The sequence below is a fragment of the Callithrix jacchus genome, chromosome 14 (genome assembly GCF_049354715.1).
Source record: "Callithrix jacchus isolate 240 chromosome 14, calJac240_pri, whole genome shotgun sequence".
NCBI classification, from domain to species: domain Eukaryota; kingdom Metazoa; phylum Chordata; class Mammalia; order Primates; family Cebidae; genus Callithrix; species Callithrix jacchus.
Genome location: NC_133515.1, coordinates 12,666,735 through 12,690,881, shown reverse-complemented (window position 1 = coordinate 12,690,881; position 24,147 = coordinate 12,666,735). Strand labels below are relative to the sequence as shown.

Below are 24,147 nucleotides of genomic sequence, written 5' to 3'. Positions count from 1 at the left end.
CTGTCCTCTCAAAAAGGTATTTATTCACATGATTCAGGAAATCACTCCTTTCTGGCTGAACCTGATTGGAGTTCAGCTTCCTTCATTAACACAGAGCTTCTTTCTACTGTTTCAGCCGGGCTCCTGGCTACAAAGATGCCAGGTGACTCAAGGTACGTCAAATAACGGGGGGTTAACTGTGAGGACACATGTGGAAAGACAGGTCCCCTGGGAATACTGACAAAGTCAGACCTCATGTTTGATTGTGGTAAGGAAAAGTGGCAGCTGCAGGAGCAAGTACACAAGAGAAATGCCACAGCATCAAGAGGAGCTGCAGGCAGCCTCTCCTCACCCCAGAAGCCAACACAGGAGGACCTGAGGTTCACACGTCCTCGTCTGTCCAGAGAATTGCTAAGAAGTAAACTGAGGTTTGTTCAAGCAAGAAGGAAGTTCTCCTTGGGACATGTATCATGTCAAGGAAGAGCCAACCTTGACCTCCACAGCTGTAGTCCCGGCTCTAACCTCCTCATGAAGGGGCTGAAACACTAATTTAATCCATGTTTCCAAGTGTGTCAACTCAGAAGTACTAGCTGGGTGGTAAGTGTACACTTCCTTTCAGTTTTTCTGAAACAATTTTCATTAAAAAAGAAAAGGTAATTATTTCTCAGCAATTATACATTTCTGACTTATTATCCTGTTTTATATTTTGGCCCACACTTACCAGAAAGTAACATTATTTCCTACAATATTCTTGAAATATAGGCCAGCAGGGCTATGATCATTTTAAAAAAATAAACATTAAGAACAGTCAAGATGGAGGCAGCAAACCACATTGCCATGTATGTACCCATGCCGCAATCCTGCATGATCTGCGCATGTACCCCAGAACCTAAAGTACAATAAAAGAAAGAAGAAGGGCAGCCAAGAAGTAGTCCAAGGGGCAAAGTGATAGCAGCATTTTCAGTTATGCAAAAATATCCACCCTTCAAATAGATCTCGAGGAATCAGTTCTTAATTCAGGAGCAAATTGTTAAAGTTCTGTGTAATTTAAAGTTAGCAAGCAAATACCAAGTTTTTTCTTGTCTAAAGAACTCCTAATATACCTCTAAAATCTACCCTGTTATCTGTAATGAAAGAGAAAAGCAATGGTATGATTCATCCTAATAACAAGTAAAGCAATATCAATAATCTTTTTAGCTAAATATCATTCTAAGAATGCAGTGAATTGATTTTCATAAGCCAATCAAGTACAGCACCTATTGGATTTATTATGCATTGTATCAATTTTTCCTAGACAACAAACTTTTCTGCTTGTGTTTCACTTTAACTTATATTACTATTCCTTGAGTACCTGGTATATTAATTATTCCTTTAGCACCCTGACCACTTGATAAACACCAGAAGACACTAAGACACATGTGACAAGTTGAGGGAAGACTGACTAGCTTCACAATCTATCCCTGATAATCTTCAAGAATGGAATACATAATCTTACTTAGAATGAGTTTTATTTGTTTGATTTATTTTGCCTCCATCAAAAATCAATATATTTTGAGATTAGCTAAAATAAAGACCTACAGACCCTGATATAGAGGCTCTATTGATCTTTAATCAGTCCGCAGAGTAAATACAGATAAAAGCTGAGATGAAAATAATGTCTTTCATGGTGTTTTACCCCTAAGAAGATGAGGCAAGAAACTATATTTTGAATACTGAATATCGTATACGTTTACAACTTCAATTCACAATATATATATATTATCTCAACCCAGGGAATCTGTTTTAAAGTATGTTTCTCATTCCTGCAGGAGTCATAACTTTCCCTCCCACTTTAGATTTTAAGGATGTTTATATCAAAATCCCCGAATGTGGACCTAGGGAAACATTTTTCTTTTTCACAAGGTAGCTGTAACATCTTAATTATCACAAGCCATTTCACAAGAACCTCCAACTTCCCTTCAGTCTCTCTGTCCTTATTTTCTTTCCAAACTTCCCCATTCTCAAAGAACTGTTCTTTATAAAGAGCACAGTTACCATCAAAGCTTCCCATCTTTTCATGGCCTATTTTTTTACTCCATCAAAAGGAATAAAACATATGTCACCAAGTCTTCAAATACTCAAGTAGCAAACACTTAAGTGGGAAGCACTTCAGAACAGTGTCTAATAGGAATCACAGGAGCCGTATATGTAATCTGCAGGTTCCTCGTATTCACAGTGAAAGACATGAAAAGAAACTGAAGTTAATTTTCAGACTATATTTATGTAACTCAACATGTCAAATACATTGTCATTTCAACATCAAATCAGTATAGAAGTTACTAATGAGATCCTCTAGAATCCTTTTCTTCCTGCTCAGTCTTAAAAATCTGCTGTTTTTTTTTTTTTTTTTTTTTTTTTTTCTGAGATGAAGTCTGTCACCCAGGCTGGAGTGCAGTGGTGCAATCTCAGCTTACGTCAACCTCCACCTCCCAGGTTCAAGCGATTATCCTGCCTCAACCTCCTCAGTAGCAGCTGGGATTACTGGCATCCACCACCATGCCTGTCTAATTTTTGTATTTTTAGTAGAGATGGGATTTTGCCATGTTGGCCAGACTGGTCTCAAGCTCCTAACCTCAAGTGATCTGCTCGCCTCGGCCTCCCAAAGTACTGAGCCACCATGCCCAGCCTCTGCTGTGTATTTTAAACTTAAAATGCAACTCAGTTCTACTTTCAAGTACTCAGAAGCCACACGTGGCTGGTGGCCACCCTGTTCAACCCTGGAAAGAAGTGACAGCCTACTATTTTTGTTCCTGAAGGAGGAAAAAAAATACTTTGTTTCTTTCTGGGGTTGAATCTACTAAATTAAACAGTTTAAATCATAAAAATAAATACAAATAATTCCATGAATTGTTTACATTTCTCTAGATTAAGGCTTATAATTTCCAATTCCTTTTTGTCTTTACTAGTCTTACCCTATAGTTAGGCAAAGTTACACAATGGAAAATAAAAGCTCTTTGTTCCTTTTTTTGTTTTTACTTTCCCCTGAATATGTTCAAGAAATTAAGGGGTATATGCTTTGTTTTCGTATCACTTTATTTCTAACATCATTTTACTACCTTTCCTCCTTCCACCCCAGGCTTATTTATGTTTGGAGTGGTCATACCGGATTTTAAAGTGGTCGGTCTTTGCCAGTCAGAGCTATCAGTGAAAGCATACACCATAATTAAAAGTAAAACTATTATTTGTCAAGGCAATGACACAGTGAGAAGAAACAGGGAGCCAGAGATCTAAGGCTCTCGCCTTGGTTCCCCCGTTCCTTCTCTGCAAACTCTCTTACTGCTCTTCTTCACACTTCAAGACTCTGACATGAGAGTCAATTGGCATTGTGTTTGAAAGCATGTTGCAAACGTGAGGCATCATATAATGTTTTATGAATGTCTTACGATGTCATGTAAGGTTAATTTTAATCTTTGTGGACACAAACATGTTGAACTGGTTATTCTGGCATGCAGGGATATGGTTTAACACCCTTGGATCTTGAAGAGATAGTCTCCTAAATACTATAAAGTGTGGGTAAACCAAGAGGAACTAGAATAGGCCAAAAAAAAGGTACGCTTTCCTATTTTTTCTTCAAAGTTTTAAACAGATGACAATTAACTCCTACAAAGAAAAAAAGGACGAAGAGAGCATATGCTCTTCACACTTTCACCAGCGACTACTTCAGTCCAGCAAGCTGGACCTACTCTTGGATTTCATTCCTAAACCTATCATTCTGGAAATTCCTGTTACAAATTTACTCATTTTCAAATTTGCATTGGGATGTGCTGTTTCTTTTCTTCCTTCTCCTTCTCCTTTTCCTTCTTCTTCTTTTTTTTTTTTTTTTTTTTTGAGATGGAGTTTTGCTCTTGTTACCCAGGCTAGAGTGCAATGGCAGGATCTCGGCTCATCACAAACTCCACCTCCTGGGTTCAGGCAATTCTCCTGCCTCAGCCTCCTGAGTAGCTGGGATTACAGGCACGCACCACCATGCCTAGCTAATTTTTTTTTGTATTTTGAGTAGAGATGGAGTTTCATCATGTTGACCAGGATGGTCTCGATCTCTTGACCTCATGATCCACCCACCTCGGCCTCCCAAAGTGCTGAGATTACAGGCTTGAGCCACTGCGCCCAGCCTTCTTCTTCTTTTAGGGGATATCGCACATAAACAGGACTGGCCTGGTACCTGGAGATGCAGTGTCAGGCCTAATTCTCCACTGAGTCATCTGGCAGCCATGTTTTGTCCATCTGGGCCTCAATATGTTTATTCATAAGAATGAAACTAATAATCACTATTTTCTCCTTTCTTTGCAATAATGCTGCCAGAATAATTAACAATAAATAGAAACTACTTAGAAAGTACCCTTAAGGAAAGAAATACTAAGGAATTATTAATCCATCAAAACAGAACTGAAAAACACTGGGCTATCTGAACACTCTCCTATCTGAAGGAGGAGTTAGCCATTTTCAAAATTTGCTGCTGTGGAGGCCAAATATGCCACTCCCTCTTCAGGTCACTGTGTTTCCAATGTCCTACTTATTAGAGCCCGGGGGATTGTGTGGGATAGAAGGGGAGGATCAGAAAGGAGCCTGAAGTTCTAAAGGGGATAACAAACTTCGACTTAAGTTGATTTCTGTAATGGCCCTGAATTTTAGTGATCAATTTATCCAACCAATAGTATCCTTGGGTAAAGAAAGTAAAACGAGGTCAAATACACCGTTGTCCCTAAGAATCAACAGTGCTTTGACTGCAAGCAATTTCTGAATATAAAGTTCAAAACACATGAGTCAAGGCAAGAACTTCTAAAGTCAATAACTATTAGTCACCTCTCATCTCTGCTATAGTGCTTTGATACTCAAACATGTCCACTGCTATTGATATGTGAAGTTTCTGGTTTAAGAGACTATGAAAATTTTCCCTTAACTCTAGTTCTGATGCTGTGGAAACTGAAACACACATGTATATGCACACATATGCATATGCACACACATGCATACACACACACATTTCCCTATTGCAACAATTTATTCCAGTATAGAAATGATTAGAATAATATTAGAAAATAGGAAATGGCATCTACCCTGTTAGCATTTGCATCTAAAACCCTTCTGAATGTATATTAAAAATAAGCAGAAATGATTTTTTAACATTTTATTAGGTTTTGGAGTATTAGGAAGGACCACAAAAGGAAAACCAAATCTAAGAATGCTCAGAAGACATCTCTCCAGATATTTTGTAAGACGAAATAAGACTTCCCCTCATATTATTTAATTTACTTGTCAGTAAAAAGCCTATAAAACCACAGTTTCATGATAAAGTTAAGTAGCAGCAACAGTAGACTTTATGAACACCCAAGGTGCATTGCTTCCGGCATCTTTCCAAAGAAATCAAGATACTGAAATCCTGTCCCACGCTTTCCTCTAAAAGTTTCCTTGCATTTTTATCACAAACCAAAACCTTTTGTTACTCATAAGATTGTTTCTTTTTCATTAGATTCATCTTGTAACTACCTGCTCATTAAGCAAGTGACATTCTTCTAGAACAGGCTGCACAAGAGGCAACAAAGCTAACGTAGAGGGTTACAGGCTCTGAAAGGCAATACGAAGAGGGAAGGAGAAGGAAGGATGGATGGAAGAAGGCGAAGGAGGGTGAGATGTTGGAGAGCAGGTAAAACTCAGGGAGGCCAAGTTTCACAACTGGTTTACAAATCATTCCACAGGCAGTTTAAATTTTCTCCCTGCCCACCAGCTGCCTGTCCTCTCTGCCTAGTTTCCTTTCTCAGGAGCTGCTTATTTCTCTTAAGAAAACAAGGGAAAGTACTGAGCATTCTCAGTACATCAGGTGTATTTACCCCCATTAACCTTAAAATTGGTTTATAAATGGCAAAAGAGAGTGCAATTAGCATAAAGTATGATAAGAATTTCTAAACTCAGTACAATCTTAGCCCAGAAAAAACGACTGGTTCTATAAAAGAGGTGTGTATAGATATGCATTTTTAATTGCATCATGATGCTGTATCCCCTGGACTGAAGTACATACAGTAATTACAACGTGGAAGTGCACACAGTGCGCTTTAGAGAGGGGCGGGGCACGCACATCTGTGATCTACACCATAAGGAAGCAACACACACGGTCAAGTTTTGAATGGCATACTAATGACCCCACATTAGAAAGGAGGGTGTCACTTCTGAGAACAAACACACCCTAATGTGAGTCTCTACCTGCATTTGTCATGACAGAATAATGGGTACACATGATAACTTTGATGCAAAAATGTTTACATTACCGATAATATCTTATTTAAGGAACTGTTTATGTTTGGTATACTATTTGCAATGACTAGTTTATTTTTTTATTTTTTATTTTTTTGAGACTGAATCTCACTCTGTTGTCTGGGTTGGAGTGCAGTGGTGTGATCTTGGCTCACTGCAACCTCCACTTCCCGGTTCAAGTGATTCTCCTGCCTCAGCCTTCTGAGTAGCTGGGATTACAGGCACGCACCAGCACGCCTGGCTAATTTTTAATTATTTAATTTTTGTATAGATGGGTTTTCACCATGCTAGTCAGGCTGATCTCGAACATCTAACTTCAAGTGATCCACCCACCTTGGCCTCCCAGAGGGCTGGGATTATAGGCGTCAGCTGCCTCACCTGGCTAATGACAATATTAGTTTAAATGTAATAAAGAAATTTCCTCTACAGTAAAGTGTCAAATAAATCTTCACTTTGAAGTTGGAAACAAAGGTAACGATTTTTATTGGCCCACAAACCACAAGAGAGAATTACCTGTGCTATTTATCAGGAATATGTGGCCCTATTTGTCTCTTACTTCTGAATTACCGGCATAAGTAAACCTGTGATTTCATCTTCACAAGAGGCCAGTCACTTGATATAGCATAGACCTTCCAACCCTTCCATCACCGACATTGGAGATCCACCAGGATTCCCACCCCATTCAGTTCTTCAACTCTCCCACCAATACGCTGGATCTTTAAGGACCCCAAACCCTGCCTGCGAACATCCGGCAAACTGGCACATTTACGTAGCTCCTTTGTGGATTCTAGAAGAGTTACATACACTTAGACTTGCAATGCAATTCGAGGTTCTCATATCCCGACTCTTGCTAGAGCAACGCTGCTGGAAACTAGATACTAAGTCCTGTCCCCACGCTCTTTTTAGAGACCTTGTAACTAGCTGATGATACATTTTCAGTGACACTGGCCACAGAACAGTCAGGAAACTGGAAGTCATACAAATGATATGAATAGCAACAAGGAAGACATGGAACATTTCACTACTGGGTCAAATTGGATTAATGTGTTGCTTTATATAGATTCTCTGTGAAACAGAAAATCACCCAACCTGTGGCTCAGGGCTTTCATGACCACAGCTTCCACTTTCTTTGTGCAGGGGGTCTTTAACATCCTCCACCATAAACCTAATCTGCTTCTGATGCAGGAGTGCTGACATATGGCAAAAGTCAAAGGAGCCCCTAATCAAAGCATCATCTTAATTGGATTGGAAGAGAAAATTTTAGGGAAATCTAGGCATAGGCTTATAGCTGCAAAATTCTAAATATGTATGGCAGGTCCTAGCATTTAGCCTAGTGCATATGGAGCTGTAATACATATTTGTCAAAGTAAAAAAAAATGTAAAAACATTCCATTAATAAGTATTTCTCACTGACCATATAAAGGGTCTTACCATAATATAATAGAAGCTTGTTTTTGGGAGCTAGAAAAACATCCACATCCAATGAGCAGCCTCCTTCAAAGTGATCTTCCAAAGGCTAAAACAGGATTCAAACCCCATCATTCATCAGCGCATTTGAATAACTTCTCAAAAATTTCCTTCAGAACCAGTTAGTACATGACATACTAACCAAACCTTTAGTAAATAAATAATCCCTGGCTTTATAAATTTCTTGCTTTATAATCCTACATCTTTATTTAAAAGGCTCAGCGGAAATTGTATGGTCACAACTCTCATTCACTGATTTTGCTTTGAATGACTAAGCTGTTATCCCCAATCAAATCTACCATCCAAAATATTTCTATGACTAAGGTTATGCCAATGAATATACATAAGCCATTCCAGAACTCCAAGAGCAGCTTGGGATGTGACTTTGTTGAAATAAGCTTATAAGCACCCACAGAGACAACCCTGAATGAGCACCAAACTCCTACAATTCTTGATGCCTGACCAAGATCCACCCCAACAGTTTATTGTCATGTTTTAGGAGACTCAGAAGTATGTTGAAGCAGCTTTCTATCTGAGCAACAGATCATGGTAGCGTAAGTTTTGCTGATATATATTTCCATTGCTTTGTAACGAAATCTAAGGAAAATCTATTTTTAATTGTTCTTAAAAGAATAAGAAAACCTAGTGTTTCATATAACTTATTCAACTTTAATATCTTAGTTGAGAATGCATGCATTCAATGAAATGTCATCATCGAGCACTTTTAACAAAGAAATACTTACGCCACGATGCCTGAGAGGTGAAACATTTCAGCTGTTATGTAGGACAAATAACTGTAGAGGAAAACAAAGAGTGGCTCTATCACTCGGATGTTATGCGTGAATCGGGTAGTGAATGCCGCTATAAAGCCCAGGAAGATGCCGATCAGCATCCCACCGATTCCCACAACAAAGAAGTTAGCAATTCCTGCAAACACGTCAATGGTCTCAATGGTTTTCATCTGGCAAAAAGACTTGAACAAGTTGTACAGGACCTGCAGAGAAAAGAAAACAGCTTGTTGAGACCCCATTTTCAATTTCCCCATTATCACCTGGGCACAGACAGATCTACCTGTCTAATAAGGACATTTCTTCTGTGTACCCAAGTAGGAAAGTGGCAATCATTGAGGATTCATTTGTCTCATATTTTTAAATTATAGCTTTAAACAAACAAACCAAAAACTTTCAATAAAAGTGAGTTGTCGGCCGGGCGCAGTGGCTCAAGCCTATAATCCCAGCACTTTGGGAGGCCGAGGCGGGTGGATCACTAGGTCAAGAAATCGAGACCATCCTGGTCAACATGGTGAAACCCCGTCTCTACTAAAAATACAAAAAATTAGCTGGGCACGGTGGCGCGTCCCTGTAATCCCAGATACTCAGGAGGCTGAAGCAGGAGAATTGCCTGAACCCAGAAGGCAGAGGTTGTGTGGCCAAGATCGCACCATTGCCCTCCAGCCTGGGTAACAAGAGTGAAACTCCGTTTCAAAAAAAAAAAAAAAAGTGAGTTGTCAGGGAATTTATTTCTAAAACTAAGGGAGAGGCAATTTCAAAGTTGTTGCATAACTTTCTCCAAAAACATTATTTTTTCCAGATATCATCTGAAAGATTATTTAAAAATATTTGTTTGCCATCCTTCACACCCAGCTTGTGTTACCACTACTAGGTGAGTAGTATGACACTGAGAAAGCTTATCAGTGCTGTTGTGAACACATTTACCTTACAAGGTCCTATTGTGGAGCCACATGACAGAAGGGACCCACCCTTCAGGACAGGTACCCAAGATGAGGCCTGGGTCACCAGATCCTCACTCCACACTCCACCTCTTCTCCCCACCGACACATAAAGGTTTGGTGGTGTAACTGAGACAGACCCAAGGGAATTTTCTTCAAGCAAAGAGGCAGCCGACTCATCTGTGTTTATGTGTGTGTGTGTGCATCTGCTGAAACTTCATACATATTTTGTATATGAAATACTAGGTTTTCTTATTCTATAAGAACAATTAAAAATAGGTTTTTCTTACATTTTGTTACAAAGAAATGGAAATATATAACAGCAAAGCTTCATGCTGTAGTCACGAGACTGCTCTGTTGTTTAGTTTGGTGTTTTGTTTTGTTTTTCTGAGACAGAGTCTTGCTCTGTTGCCCAGGCTGTAGTGCAGTGTTGTGATCTTGATCTCCGCTCACTGCAACCTCCGGTTCCCAAGTTCAAGCCATTCTCCTGCCTCAGCCCCCCAAGCAGCTGGGATTACAGTCAGGTACCACCATGCCCAGCTAATTTTTGTATTTTTAGTAGAGATGGGGTTTCACTATGTTGACCACGCTGGTCTCGAACTCCCAACCTCAAGTGATACACCCACCTCGGCCTCCCGAAGTGCTGGGATTACAGGCATGAGTCACCACGTCCAGCCTGTTTTCTAGTTCTTTACATAGTCTTGGTTTAATGAAGCCTTCAAGAATGCCAGGAACTTCATGTCTGCTGGGCAATATGCTTTCAACTTGTGCCCAGGGCCACTGAGCCAACTGAAATGGGAAGTCATGGCTGCAGCCCCACCACTTTCTTTTCACAAAACCAGCGAGTCAAATACCAGCCAAGCAGGTGGGCTCTTTCTTTATCACGGTGATATTTACAACTCTGGGAGCACCTGAAATCTCTAGGAAAACCGACTGATAAGGATGTTAGGGAGAAAGCCTATGCTACACCCTCATATGGGTTCTGAGAAACTCAAAACTGATCCCATTCATTCAAGGTCAAATGACACAAAATGCCAGAGGCAATATTAGCATCTAGGTCTCTTGACCTCCTGATTAAATTGTTCAAGGTTCAACCAGGGAGAGTGAAGGCGTATTCCCTGCCAAACAGTGTGTTGCCTGGCAAATGCCATCTCACTCTACGGTCAATTATTTAATACTTAACGGTCATCTTTCTACCTCACTTTACGGTCATAGCCTACCATGATATGGGTTTTATATGTTATTCTTTCCTTTTTTCTACTTGATTATAAGCTCCTTGTGATCAATCAATACCTTATTACAATTTACATCTTCCATGTTGCCTAGTAGATGACAATAAATGTCTGCTGACTTTGAAAAATACCGGAATAGTCCCAACTTTCCTTCTCCCTAATTGTTGGTGTAACACTCGAGATCATTTGCTATCCTACCACCAAGAAATGACTTCAGAGAAGAACAAAAGAGACTCATTCTCCTGAAAACTTAAATATTTTAAAGGCATCATCATTTGCCAGACAGAGAAGAAAATGACTCCAAGTAGCATCCACTTCCACTTTGAACCTGCTCTCAGCATCGGTTTTCATCCGCATCAACACGCCACTCCTACTTCCTGAGACAGGATCAGAGATGTGCTATATATATCCCTTGCCTTCAAACAGCCAAAAGCAAAAGGGACAGCTACCAGCATCCTAGAGGAGAGGTGGGCCTCCCAGCCATCCGCTTCTACATGGACAGCCTCTCTCCAGGGCAACTCGAGCACCACAGTTCTGTCTCCAGCCTGCACCTGGGAGGCTCGTCTCTTCTATGCTCTGATCCCACAGCAGCCACTACAAGGCCTACTTCCTTCAAAGGCTGCCGTTCCATTTACACTCTCAAGATTAAAATCTTAGGCCTCACTTCAGGAAGGCCTCATAGTCTCAAAACACCTGGTACCTGTGTGTGTGTGTGCCTGTGTGTTTTAACTGCTTTCTAACACACTTCAGTCTGCAAAGGATTTCACTGTTCCATAAAACACATCATTTTTATTCACTTCTGCTCCGGGTTTTCTTTCCTTGTCCTTTCTCTTGCCGTCAACCTGGCCCCTAAACTTAGGGAAGCTTTACCTATCTTCCAAGGCACAGCTGAAGCTGCTGTTGCCCCCAGGAGCCCTCCCGGACCTCTCCAGCCTGTGCAAAGACCCTGCCCTCTGACCTCTTGCACCACAGATGATCTCCCAGAACACTCACCATCTTGTGCTATTGGTGCTGCGTCTTGAGTGAGTGCCTCATGTCCCTGACAAAATTAGGAATTCTTTTAGCACAGAGATGAGTCTCCTCCTTCTCCTTCCTCTCATCTCCACACCCTAGTCCATCCGATGCACTGAAGAGCTCTCTGAGGGAAACCCAGGTGCTCCTTCTACAGGATAACGGGCATCTGCAGCTGGGTCATACCTTCCTAATCCTGACACAACGATTTTCCTAGCAACTCAATGCATCACGTCTATCAAAGGTATGGCCTATTTTAAATTCCCCTTCAGACTCTGCAAAGAGTTAAGATGGGTCACAGGCAATGTCTTCTCAGCACACTGGGCCAAAGCTCCATTTTGATCCTTCTGCTGCCTGAAATGCCACGGCAGTGTCAGAGCAAATATCTCAGGTAGAAGTGTTACCTTAACAACCAGAAAGGTTTCCACAACCTCCCACCTGTTTTTACGCTGAATCCGATACCTAGTTCGTGATCAGCATGAGATAAAATTCTTCTAGTTACAACTGGCCGTAACCACATACTTAGTTCATTCCAGCTAAATCCTTTAATTGTATTACAAGGATATCTATCCAGAAGTGTTTTGGAGTTTAAATTTATATAGGTATATGTGTTATGTGTGTATATTATGTATGTGGGCTATAAATGTCTCTAATGAGTGGGTGCAAAGTTGATCTCCCCTTGACACTTGAATTCTTAGATTAAAATGTCAGTGATACCTATGTATTAAAATCTGTCATGGGCTAATTTGACGGCTCTGAAATCTTTCAAATAATGAAAGATATACTACTTATGATTGTTTTAATTTCAAATATATATATATTAAAATTAGGATTTATGAACTTTGAACTTTGATTTTAAAAGCACACTCATTCTGTGAAATCATGTAAAGCAAGGGTGTGAATTATGCAAATACAATTGTCTATCAGAATGGCTCTGTTCCAGAAAAAAATAATGTTCAGTTAATTTCTTCTTATATAAAACATAAAGGATAGTCATTTTGCATATGAAAATTTAAATCTATTCTGCTATTTGCAAAATCAAAATTAAGATCCAAGTGGTCACTACTGACCCTTCATCTTCCTAAAGTTATTTTCCACTCCACGGCACATAGTGACTGGGTCTCCGGGGTACATTACTGGCCTCTATCTACAGAGCCAGCTCTCCTTAGCCAAGCCTAGTTATGAGCAGATAGAGGAAACTCTTTAAGTCTTCTTGGAAAATTTATTAGAATACTCAGTGGCTGCATTAACATGTTCTAGAAATGACATTGGAATTTGTCATGGAAACATAAATCATTTGATTACGAACTATGTGGAAATGGTAGGAGTTCCCCGATAACTGGGAACCTGAAAACTCTAATAAGGAACATTTTGGAAAGTTTTCATAAAATATTTATTCTAAGGGAAAACACAAAACTCCTATCTAAAAATCACACCTTTATTTTTTTCAATTGTTTGTCATGTTTCTAGTTACTTCTAATCTACTACAGCCCAGTACGACACCATGAAGTGTTTCATCTGCAATTTATAAGATTTCTCTTGCTTTGAGACATTTATATGCTAAGTTTTCTTTGCTTCAGCTTTTCTAGCTCAATGTTGAATTTATCATAATTTGAAAAAGGAGTTAATTGCACTAACCTACCATGTTACCTATCCTCAAGATTATATGCTGTGATAATGAATTTTCTCCAATTAACCCTATTCTTCTATCTGCAACTCCTAGTGACTCATATTTTTGTCATATGCATCATGGTCCATATTTTTAATATCTTTCCAAAGTCCATGGGTTCCTTAAACTAAACCTTGTTCTTCTATCTGCAACTCCTAGTGACTCAAAGTTTTTGCTGTATGCATTATGGTCCATATTTTTAATAACTTTCCAAAGTCTGTGAGTTCCTTGAACCTCTACTAGGTATAAGACTGGATGAATGATTCAAAGAATTGTCTACAAAACATCCCCACCTCTATTCTTTGAAGGTACCTGACTAGGAGATAAAGTTAGAATTTTTGACACCATTATTCTAATTATTCCTAAAACACGCTCAATTCAATACAGTACTCAGCCCATTCAGTGAGAAAAACATCTAGTAGTTTATTCTTCAGCAAACCTGTGGGCATGCCCTGATATCTTGTGGATCTGGCTTTGAGGGTCCATAGACTCTCAGCCAGGGCAAAGAAGTTACCAAGGGAGGCTCTTAGATATGAAACCATGACAGTGGTTCTGACTGACAGGCTCCGGCTATTCCTTGGCAAGGGCTTCCACCTCAAACCACCAGCCAGGACCTTGCTCTGTCTGTGCCCTCCTTCCGAGTGGAGGGACAAGCTCTCACTTTGGCTCCCTGCCCTCCCTGGATCAACCCTCCCTTTCTTTCCATGAAACCACAGTTGTGTCTCCGTGCCTGGAGAGGAAGCACAAGGTGTGCATCTAGAGGGTCTGCTACCTTTGCACACTCTAAACAGTGACTTAGCCAGATCCTTTACTGAGATTTGATTCCGGACAAACTCAAAGAATGGAATACTGAGATGTCTGAATAAAAATCTGATCAGCGGTGGGAAAACAGTGTGGAAGCCTGGTGTGTCTTTCCGAAACTAACTTTACTGAGCTGTCCTAGAAGGACTGCAACAGGCCCACTTATTTCTTTGTAAAGTTCCCTTTATCTAAACAGACTCACTCCAGCAATTCCACATTCAAATGTCTGCAGTCTCCCTCAACAGGGTAAAATTTACATATCAAGCATAAGTCAGAATGGAAAACTTCATGCCTTTTGCCTCTGGAGATTAGAATGAGTTGTAAAATGTCTCTACTATTATGGCAGTTTCCCAGTTAAAATGTAATATTGGCAAGTTAATGACTACTCAGTTAACAATGAAATATATGAAGAGGATTTTGTTACTTAAGTGAGGTAACTTAGCTGTCTTAAAATATCTGTCTTAGCATCTATACTACAAATTGTGATCAATAAATTATCTTCTATATAATAAAGTTCACATGAAGTTAATGGTTGCCCTTAGAGATGATATTTTATTCATTCTGAGGATTTGTTTATGCAGTAGAATACAGGCTAACAGAGAATAAATTGGTTTCTATGTAGACTTTTATTATTATTATTATTTTGAGATGGAGTCTCACCCTGTTGCACAGGATGGAATGCAGTGGCTTGTTCTTGGCTCACTGCAACCTTTGCCTCCCTGGCCCAAGCTATCCTCCCACCTCAGCCTCCCTAGTAGCTGGGATAACACGTACCTACCACCATGTACAGCTAAATTTTTTAAAATTTATTTTTAGTAGAGACAGGGTTTCACCATGTTGGCCAGGCTTGTCTTGAACTCCTGAACTTTAAGTGATCAGCTGCCTTGGCCTCTCAAAGTACTGGGACCATAGGTGTGAGCCACTGCACCCGGCCTACTATGTAGACATTTAAATGAGTCAGGAATGAGATTTTAATGATAAGAGCAAGTGGAGAGGGAATTAAAAATTAAGTCCTTTAAATTTTAATTAAAAATTTTTCTGCCTCAATTTTCTTACCTGAATAAGGGGAGAAATGCCTGTTTCATAATTTGTCATACAGACCTGATCACGAAGGGAGCATTCACAAGTTAGTGGCTATCATTACTGTCACTTGTACAACTACCAAGCTGTGGCTAACAAAAAACAGCATCATCAGTGCTACGTAAGTGAGTTATCAGTTGAGTGTCACTTGAGTGTCTTTAACTGGTGAAGACAGAGCTCTTTGTAGGTTTGTGGGTGAGGGGAGAGTCTTTCTCATCCCTTCTCTCAACTTTTGCCTGTGTTCATAAGGCAGGGTGGAAGTAAATTGTGAACTTAAGATCACAGCAGCCTCTGACTCTAATTATATGTCATCTAAGATAGAATTGAAGATAATTTGTGCCTTCTGAATAAATACTCACTTATGAGAAGGTGATGAGGGCCAGAAATGTGCTGGTTAAATATAACGGAAAGTGAGCAGTGAGCATGTGAAAAAACTTTCTGTAAAATCATTAACATAATAACTAAAGCATACCCAGATAGAGAATGGCACTTAGTAGATATTATCATTTCACCTGTAGTATACACATTGGATACTGACAGTATTTCTTCTCACAAAGAACTCTGGGATATGAAGTCTTTTAAATTATGATCAAAGGCATCATTTTTGAAAATGCCAAACTGATAAATCATCAGACTTGCAAAGGCCAAAATCATATGTTCCTCTGGCATGAACAGGGCCTTGTCAACATGGACCAGCTACATGTTTTGCAGGGCCCTGTGCAAAATGAAAATGAGGAGTCAGTTTTATGATGATAAATAAATCATCAGTAATGAATTTTAAAGTACTTAGAATTTTAAGACAGTGACATCAGAGTATTAAACCAAATGAAGGGCTCTGGGCAACTGTTCATGAAATAACCCGTGTGCAGGGTCTCGTCCCTGCCAGCAGAGGTGCAGAGAGCCACTGCAGGTGGCCAGGCAGCCCCCACCTGTTGGAGTCATGCAGCATGAATGTGAAACTCACCACTGTTACTGCATCATTCAGCAGGGACTCGCCAAAGACCAGGATGTAGAGCTGCTCATTGACGTGAATGTTCTCAAAGACGGCAAGCACAGCCACAGGATCCACAGCTGAGATTAAGCTGCCGAAGAGCAGGTTCTGGAGCAAAGTGATGTCGCTGAGGCCAAATGCTTCGATTTGGCAGATACCAAACAAAGACACCCCAATGCCAATGGAATTCCAAAGCGTCCCTACCACTGCATACCAGAAAATGGTGCCAATGTTCTCAAAGAATGGGCGAGTGGGCATGAAATAGCCGGCATCCAGCACAATAGGTGGGAGGAGGTACAAGAAAAACACATCAGTCTTCATCGCAGGGGGTGACTTCTCATCAACGCCAAAAATAATCCCGCCTAGTAGAAGTCCAACCATTATAAGAAGGCAGCTCTCAGGCACTATTGTGGGCAACTTGTGATACAGATGGAAGCCTGGTAAGGAAAAAATAAAGACACAGACCTTGGGTTATGGAGGAATTTTGGAGATGGGAAATTGGTTCCCTTTGTCAGAAGCAGTGGGTCCTATTTCACCAACTCCTAAGTCAGCATCACTGTCTTTAGACTGGCTTCCTAAATTATAATGCAAACCAGAGGTTTTCCATAAGACTATTCATGAAGCACATGTAGGAAAAAAATTAATGTTACATCAAAATTGTAACACATTATCTACATTGTACAGTTTTTATTTTTTAAACCCCTATCAAGTTTTTCTTAAACATTGGAACTGTGGAAATGGAATAATGTAATTTATTATTATTATTATTATTATTACTGAGATGGAGTCTCGCTCTGTCACCCAGGCTGGAGTGCAGTGGTAATGATCTCGGCTCACTGCAACCTTTGCCCCCTAGATTCAAGCAGTTCTCTCTGCTTCAGACTCCTGAGTAGATAGAATTACAGGCACACACCACCATGCCTGGCTAATTTTTGTATTTTTAGTAAAGACGGGGTTTTACCATGTTGGCCAGGATGATCTTGAACTCCTGACCTCAGGTGATCCTCCCGCCTCGGCTTCCCAAAGTACTGGGATTACAGGTATGAGCCACAGCACCCAGGACAATTTTATTTGTGAAATAGTTCAGTTATTTCCAAAACATTTTCAAATGTAACATCTCATTTTATTCTTGCAACAACCCTATGAAGTTATTTTCATGCTTTGTAAAAATTTAAGTGGGGATTGAAGCTGAAAGAGATCCAGGGTCTTACTACCAAGGTGGTCAGGTCACAGGCCATTTTTAGATCGCCACTGTCCCTGGCATTCAGAAACGTTTCCTATTTATTTATTTTCCGTGTCTGATTCTTGCATTTGGAATACTAAATAGGTTTAGTTTTGAGACATTTACTCCGTCAGAGACAACCCCATCAATTCTTCAAGATGCTTCAAGTAACTACTCTATGAGAGATATCAACGTACCATGATCGCTAATCTCAAAGAGTTCCCAATCAAGATCCCAAAATGTATTTACGACCTACTCTAATACAAGGCAGCATGTGGTCAAGCCCCAGTAATGTGCTACGGGAACAGAGGAAGAGGAAGTCTGCTGAGGAAGACCCAGAGTAGGGCAATATCTGGGCAGGGCTTAAAAGACAGGCATTCAACAGAGGCAGGAAGGGGCTTCTAGTAAATGGAAAAATGGTGGGAAGTATCCACCTTTCAATTCATGGTAGAGCCCATTATGGCTTTAAAAAAGAATATGTTTTGTAGGGACAAACTTGGAACCATCATTCTCAGCAAACTGACACAAGAACAGAAAATCAAACACTGCATGTTCTCACTCATAGGTAGGTGTTGAACAATGAGAACACATGGACACAGGGAGGGAAGCATCACACACTGGGGTCTGTTTGGGGGAAATAGGGGAGGGACAGCAAGGGGCGGGGAGTTGGGGAGAGATAGCATGGGGAGAAATGCCAGATATAAGTGAAGGGGAGGAAGGCAGCAAATCACGCTGCCATGTGTGTACCTATGCAACAATCTTGCATGTTCTTCACATGTACCCCAAAACCTAAAATGCAATAAAAAAATAAAACAAATAAAAGAGAATGTGTTAGGAGGAGGCTGGTAGGGAAAGAGGTGGGAGATGTGGGTTCGGCCAGCACATGGAGCCAATGTGGAAAGTGACTTAACGCATGAAGATCGCTGCACAGAGCTTAAGTTTGGATAACACTTATTTGCTGGACAACAGCAGTCATCCTGCAGGCATTCAATACATTTTAGAACTAAAGCACAAAATGAGAACGCTATGCTTTGGTGGGGCCCCTCTAAAACTTGGGTGTTGCCAATGTGATAGCCTTAAGATATGGAGCATTTAAGAGGGGATTAGACCATGACGGCTCCTTCCTCATTAGTGGGATGAAGGCCCTTACCACAGAGGTTTCTTACAGCGTTGCTGGTTGGTTAGCAGGCATAGTACTTAACCACTGTGCCTGTAATATCACAAATGCCTCCAAATTTTAGTTGCCTTCCCCTTCTCTACATAAGAAGTCAAGAGAGAATAGTTTTAAAGAAATGCACAGAAGCCATAGGATCCATGGAGACAAACAGGAAAATGGATGAGACCTGGTTTTGGAGGCTCCCATTTCCTCTTTCACCTTTTTCTTCCCTTTTGCTGACCCCGCAGCCTCAGAGACCCATGCTTTCACATGGGGTGCTGCTCCTCTTGCTAGATCAAAAGGATATTCTCTTTCCTAAGGTTGAAGAATGGAAAGCTGGGGGAAAGAGAGAAAGGAAGGAACATACACTGCTGAAATGCAGCTCAGAGGCCAACATGCCTGCAATGCTCAGGCAGTGAGACTGATCCTGACCAGAAACCTGGGGAAGCAGAAACAACCAAGGAGCAGCCAATAAAACATGGCAAAATAAACGCAAGTGCAGTTAGAATGAAGACCTACCCCCCAGAACAGTGGGTCACAGGAGACATGAAGGAAGCGAGGTGGAGGAAAATCTGGTAGTAACAAAATCAGAAAAGAATAGTAACAAACCCAGGGACCCTTGTTGGAAAAAATCAGATAGTTTCATGTTTTAAAATCAGAACTCCTTTCTTAAATGAGTACTTGTGTCACTCAGAATTGACCTGAATGACCCTTTTATAAAAAATGACAGCAATTACTGAGTTTGCCAAATTGTTTCATGGGCAAGAAGAGAGTAAATGAAGGGCCGTCACATGAGATCTTAGTTCAGTGATTTTTGGTGAACATAAACAGAGAAACTGTTGTGTAACATGCTCTCTGATGGCGTAAAAGATTTTCTGGGTAGGTGTCTGTGTTTTATGAACTACCAAAGTAAAACTCATCAGCTAAGTAATTAGTGACAACAGACAAAAGGAGGCTTCTAAAATTTCATTGTTCACAGAATAAAACAAATAAATCAAAAATTACAAAGGTGCATGCATTTATGGCTCCCCCCTCCAAGTATTTCTCAAAGAAATGAACTTGAATAAAGAAAATTTGCTTTCCTGGAATCATCCTCCTACCTGACATTATCAAGAAATATATCAGTTATGGGGAAAAATGTATCAGTCATTGACAAATGTATCAGTTACTGGGGAAAAAGAAGCAAAGGAATTTTTGGATGACTTTTACAAAGCTGTCCACAGGCTACTGAAAGTACAGCCTACTGTGTAGTCCAGTGGTTGCCAACATTTTTATGTAAAGGGCCAGATAGTCATATTTTCAGCTTGTTGGTTACAATTACACGTGGCAATACGTGCAAAAGTAGCCATAGATAATACTGAAATGCGCCAGACATGGTGATTCACTCCTGTATTCCCAGCACTTTAGGAGGCCGAGGCAGATAGATTACTTGAGGTCAGGAGTTTGAGACCAGCCTGGCCAACGTGGCGAAACTCCATTTCTACTAAAAATAAAACAAACAAAAAATGCTTGACATGGTGTCACATGCCTATAGACTCAGTTACTCAGGAAACTGAGGCAGGAGAATCACTTGAATCTGGGTGGCAGAGGTTGCAGTGAGCCAAGATTGCACCACTGCACTCCAGTATGTGTGACAGAGCAAGACTCTGTCGCAAAAGAAACAAAAATATATAACGTGGAAATGAATGAGTCTGGCTATGTTCCAATGCAACTTTATTCATCGACAGCAAGTAGAATTTCATACAACTTTATTTTTATGTCACAAAATATTCTTTTTTTGATTTAGTTAACTATTTAAAAATGTAAAAGCTATTCTCAGCCCAGGGTCATACAAAGCCAGGCTGCAGGCTGCATTTGGCCCCAAGGCTGTAATTTACCTAGTGCTCCTATATTTCCTGCTAACTTCTGTTTATAGTGTTTCAAGCATTGTACCTTGTGTCATCCTATTTTTATTACTAGCAGGTGAAACCCTGTGAAAATGGACGTATATAACATTTGCTACTTTATTTTAGTTGCAATAGAAATTCACTTGTTGGTAAGGAAAATAGGATTAGATGTCTCTTATACAAAGTACATAGTGAAGACATTCCTCTCTTAGGGCAAATCTATTTTAATTTATCTCTGCATACAAGTGTTGAAATTAAGTGAGCTTAAGTACTAAACATCTGTGCATAACTAAGAGCAGTCCAATTCATTCACTATTTTTTCATTATACCTAAAATAATCTATTTGCCAAATTTTGGGAAGAGAGCAAAGAGAGAAACAACACAGAAAGCTTTCAGATAGCCAGGTCAACAAAGAGCAACAATGTAAAAATCCAAATCAGGCCGGGCGCAGTGGCTCAAGCCTATAATCCCAGCACTTTGGGAGGCCAAGGCGGGTGGATCACGAGGTCAACAAATCGAGACCATCCTGGTCAACATGGTGAAACCCCGTCTCTAATAAAAATACAAAAAATTAGCTGGGCCTGGTGGCACGTGCCTGTAATCCCAGCTACTCAGGAGGCTGAGTCAGAAGAATTGCCTGAACCCAGGAGGCGGAGGTTGTGGTGAGCCGAGATCGCGCCGTTGCACTCCAGCCTGGGTAACAAGAGCGAAACTCCATCTCAAAAAAAAAAAAAAAAAAAATCCAAATCAGAGAAAACCCCACCAGCACCACCAACAATGCACAAAATCAGTTTCAAAAAATGAAAAAGACAAAAAACACAATTTTTTTTTTTTTTTGGATGAAGTCTTGCTCTGTCACACACGCTGGAGTGTAGTGGCGTGATGATCTTGGCTCACTGCAACCTCTGCTTCTCAGGTTCAAACGATTCTCCTGCTTCAGCCTTCTGAATAGCTGGGACTACAGGTGTGCACCACCACGCCCAGCTAATTTTTGTACTTTTAGTAAAGACGGGGTTTCCCCATGTTGGTCAGGCTGGTCTTGAACTCCTGACCTCAGGTGATCCACCTACCTCAGCCTCCCAAAGTGCTGAGATTACAGGCAGGAGCCACCCCGCACCTGGCCCAAAAGAACCACACTTCTAATTAACAAGTAACACAATCACTTCCCTTTGGAAGTTAGCAGAGTGGGGCAGAGAGAAAGCCCTCAGGAGAGAAGGCAGTAGCTCTGAGTAAACAAACACAAACCTAATACATGCTGTGTATCTTAGGCGGGCTTAAAGAAAAAAGAATTGACATTTAGTGGCTCAATGATATTTTTCAAACCTGTCTTACATACAGTAGGGGTCCCCAACCCCCAGACCATGGATGGGTACCAGTCTGTGGCCTGTTAGGAACCAAGCCACAAAGCAGGAGGTGAGTGGCAGGTGAATGAGTGAAGCTTCATCTGTATTTACAGCTGCTCCCTATCACTCACGTTACCACCTGCACTCTGCCTCCTGTCAGATCAGTGGCAACATTAGATTTTCATAGGAGCATGAACCCAATTGTGAACTGCACATGTGAGCAATCTAGGCTGCACACTCCTTATGACAGTCTAATGCCTGATGATCTGTCACTGTCTCCCATCACCCTCAAATGGGACTGTCTGGTTGCAGGAAAACAAGCTCAGGGCTCCCACTGATTCTGTATTATGGTGAGTTGTATCATTATTTCATTATATATTACAGAGTAATAACAATAGAAATAAAGTGTATAATAAATGTAATGCACTTAAATCATCCTGAAACCTTCCCCCACACCCTTGTCCATGAAAAAAGTGTCTTCCACAAAACCAGTGCCTCGTACCAAAAAGGTTGGGGACAACTGAAGTGCAGGACAAGTACCTGTACATGCCAAGTGAGCAGACAAATAAATAAATAATACATCAAAGAAATAGAATAGAATTCAATAAATGAAACAATTGACCAACCTTCAAAAACTATTTATTATATGTGAATGTGGATTTATCATAACATTCAGTCATAAGCTGGGACTGAAAGATACATTTAATTACTCCGCAAAAAATAGTTCTGCCATGGAACACAGACGTTTTAAAAAATGCTCTAATTACTAGGTTTATAAAGGATTTCCAATAATAATTGAAAAAATAAAAATGAAACATTAAAAAATTGTTGGGATTATTCCATAGCAGAACTTAGATGGTATCTAATTTTTCCACAGGACTTAGCCACTTACAAAGAAAAAGAAAACTTATAATGAGCTAAGTCCATTCATCCAAACTTGAAAGGCAGCAAACACTAAGTTAAACTCTTAATCAGATATTTACTGAGTACCTTCTATGTACAAGGCTCTAAAGGATGTGGGGTTGAATCATGAGTGGGCCCTGTCTTCAGGGAGCTTATGTCTGGCACAGAAGATAGGACCAGGGCACAAATCATTATAACACAAGATGGAAAGTGATAAATGCCATTAAGAAGGAGATGAAAAGTAGGGGTGTGGGGGTTCATCCAGGAGCAGAGACTCAAGAAGACTTCATAGAGAAGGTGGCATTAAGATTGCTGCATGTGCATTTTCATTGCCAAGGGGGAGGAAGCCAGGCACAGGTTTGAAGGAAGGCTGGGCGCCATGAGAAAGAGATACATTACTGGCCTAGCCACAAGGTGCTTGGGCTGCAAGGGAGGGGAGAGCTGAGCCAACAGGAATGAGCCATGTCTCTGAAGAGCTGCCTCTCTTCTTTGAGCATATGGGAGCCTAGTGAAGAAACCTCAGAACCATCCTGTCTTCTGCCCATGGAGTGACAGGGAGAAGTCCCTCCCAAGAAATAAAAGAACCAGAGACTGGCTTCGTATGAAAGCAGATCAAGGCTGCCCAATGAGTTAAACCAAACAGATATGATTAACCACGAGTGAAAATAAGTAGGTTTTCTTTAAACATGTAACTAAAACATTTAGGAACAGCCGAAATTTCAAAGGGACCCATGCTTGATCCCATAAAGAGAGTCTGGAAAAAGCCAGCCAGGACAAGAAGAGGCAAATGACAGAATGTGAGTATTTAGCAATGAAAAAGAACTCCCACATATAACAACAACAACAAAACCCGTATCTTTTGTAGATGGCACACATAATATTATTAGAAAATTTAAGAAAAGCTTTATACATCAAGAATATTGAGGCATTATATATGATCAAGAGAAAGAGGAAGCCATAAAACTTATCAACCTCATTCAGTGGTTTTTGTCATTCACTATGTATTTACTGAGATCTCAGGTGCTGGGGTGCAGCAATGTGTTAAACAAAATCTCTGCACTGGAGAGCTGCAGACTAGTGTGGGAAATAGAAAATAAGTCAGTCAGCCAATAAAGGCATAGTAGCATGCAGTGATAAGCACTGCAGACAAAAGCAAAGACTAGTGAGATAATCCTTTTGACTGATGACAGAATTCTCATCAATGTGGTCAGGGAAGCTTCATTGGTGAGTGGCACCTGATCAAAGCCTTGAATGAAGCGAAGGTGTGAGACATAGTGGAAGAACTTTCCAGAGCAGGGAAGAAAAGAACAAGGGCCCAAGCCCTGAGCTGGGAGCACCTTGAGTAAAGAGGCCACTCTGGCTGATACTGGGAGAGTGAAAGAGAACAAGG

The 24,147-nt window shown here is 40.5% G+C and overlaps 1 protein-coding gene across 8 annotated transcripts in view; it reads right to left on the bottom strand.

Moving 5' to 3' along the window:
• The window catches only part of SLC9A2 (solute carrier family 9 member A2), a 100,618-nt gene that overhangs the window by 41,770 nt on the left and 34,701 nt on the right, over positions 1 to 24,147 (bottom strand). For all 8 annotated transcript variants that reach the window (XM_035271803.3, XM_035271804.3, XM_078348397.1 and 5 more), the window contains 2 exons: positions 16,221 to 16,684; positions 8,478 to 8,728 (listed from right to left, as the gene is read on the bottom strand). In XM_035271803.3, coding sequence (XP_035127694.1) covers positions 8,478 to 8,728; positions 16,221 to 16,628 — 659 coding nt within the window. In that variant the 5' untranslated portion in view covers positions 16,629 to 16,684. The remainder of the gene's footprint in view (positions 1 to 8,477; positions 8,729 to 16,220; positions 16,685 to 24,147) is intronic.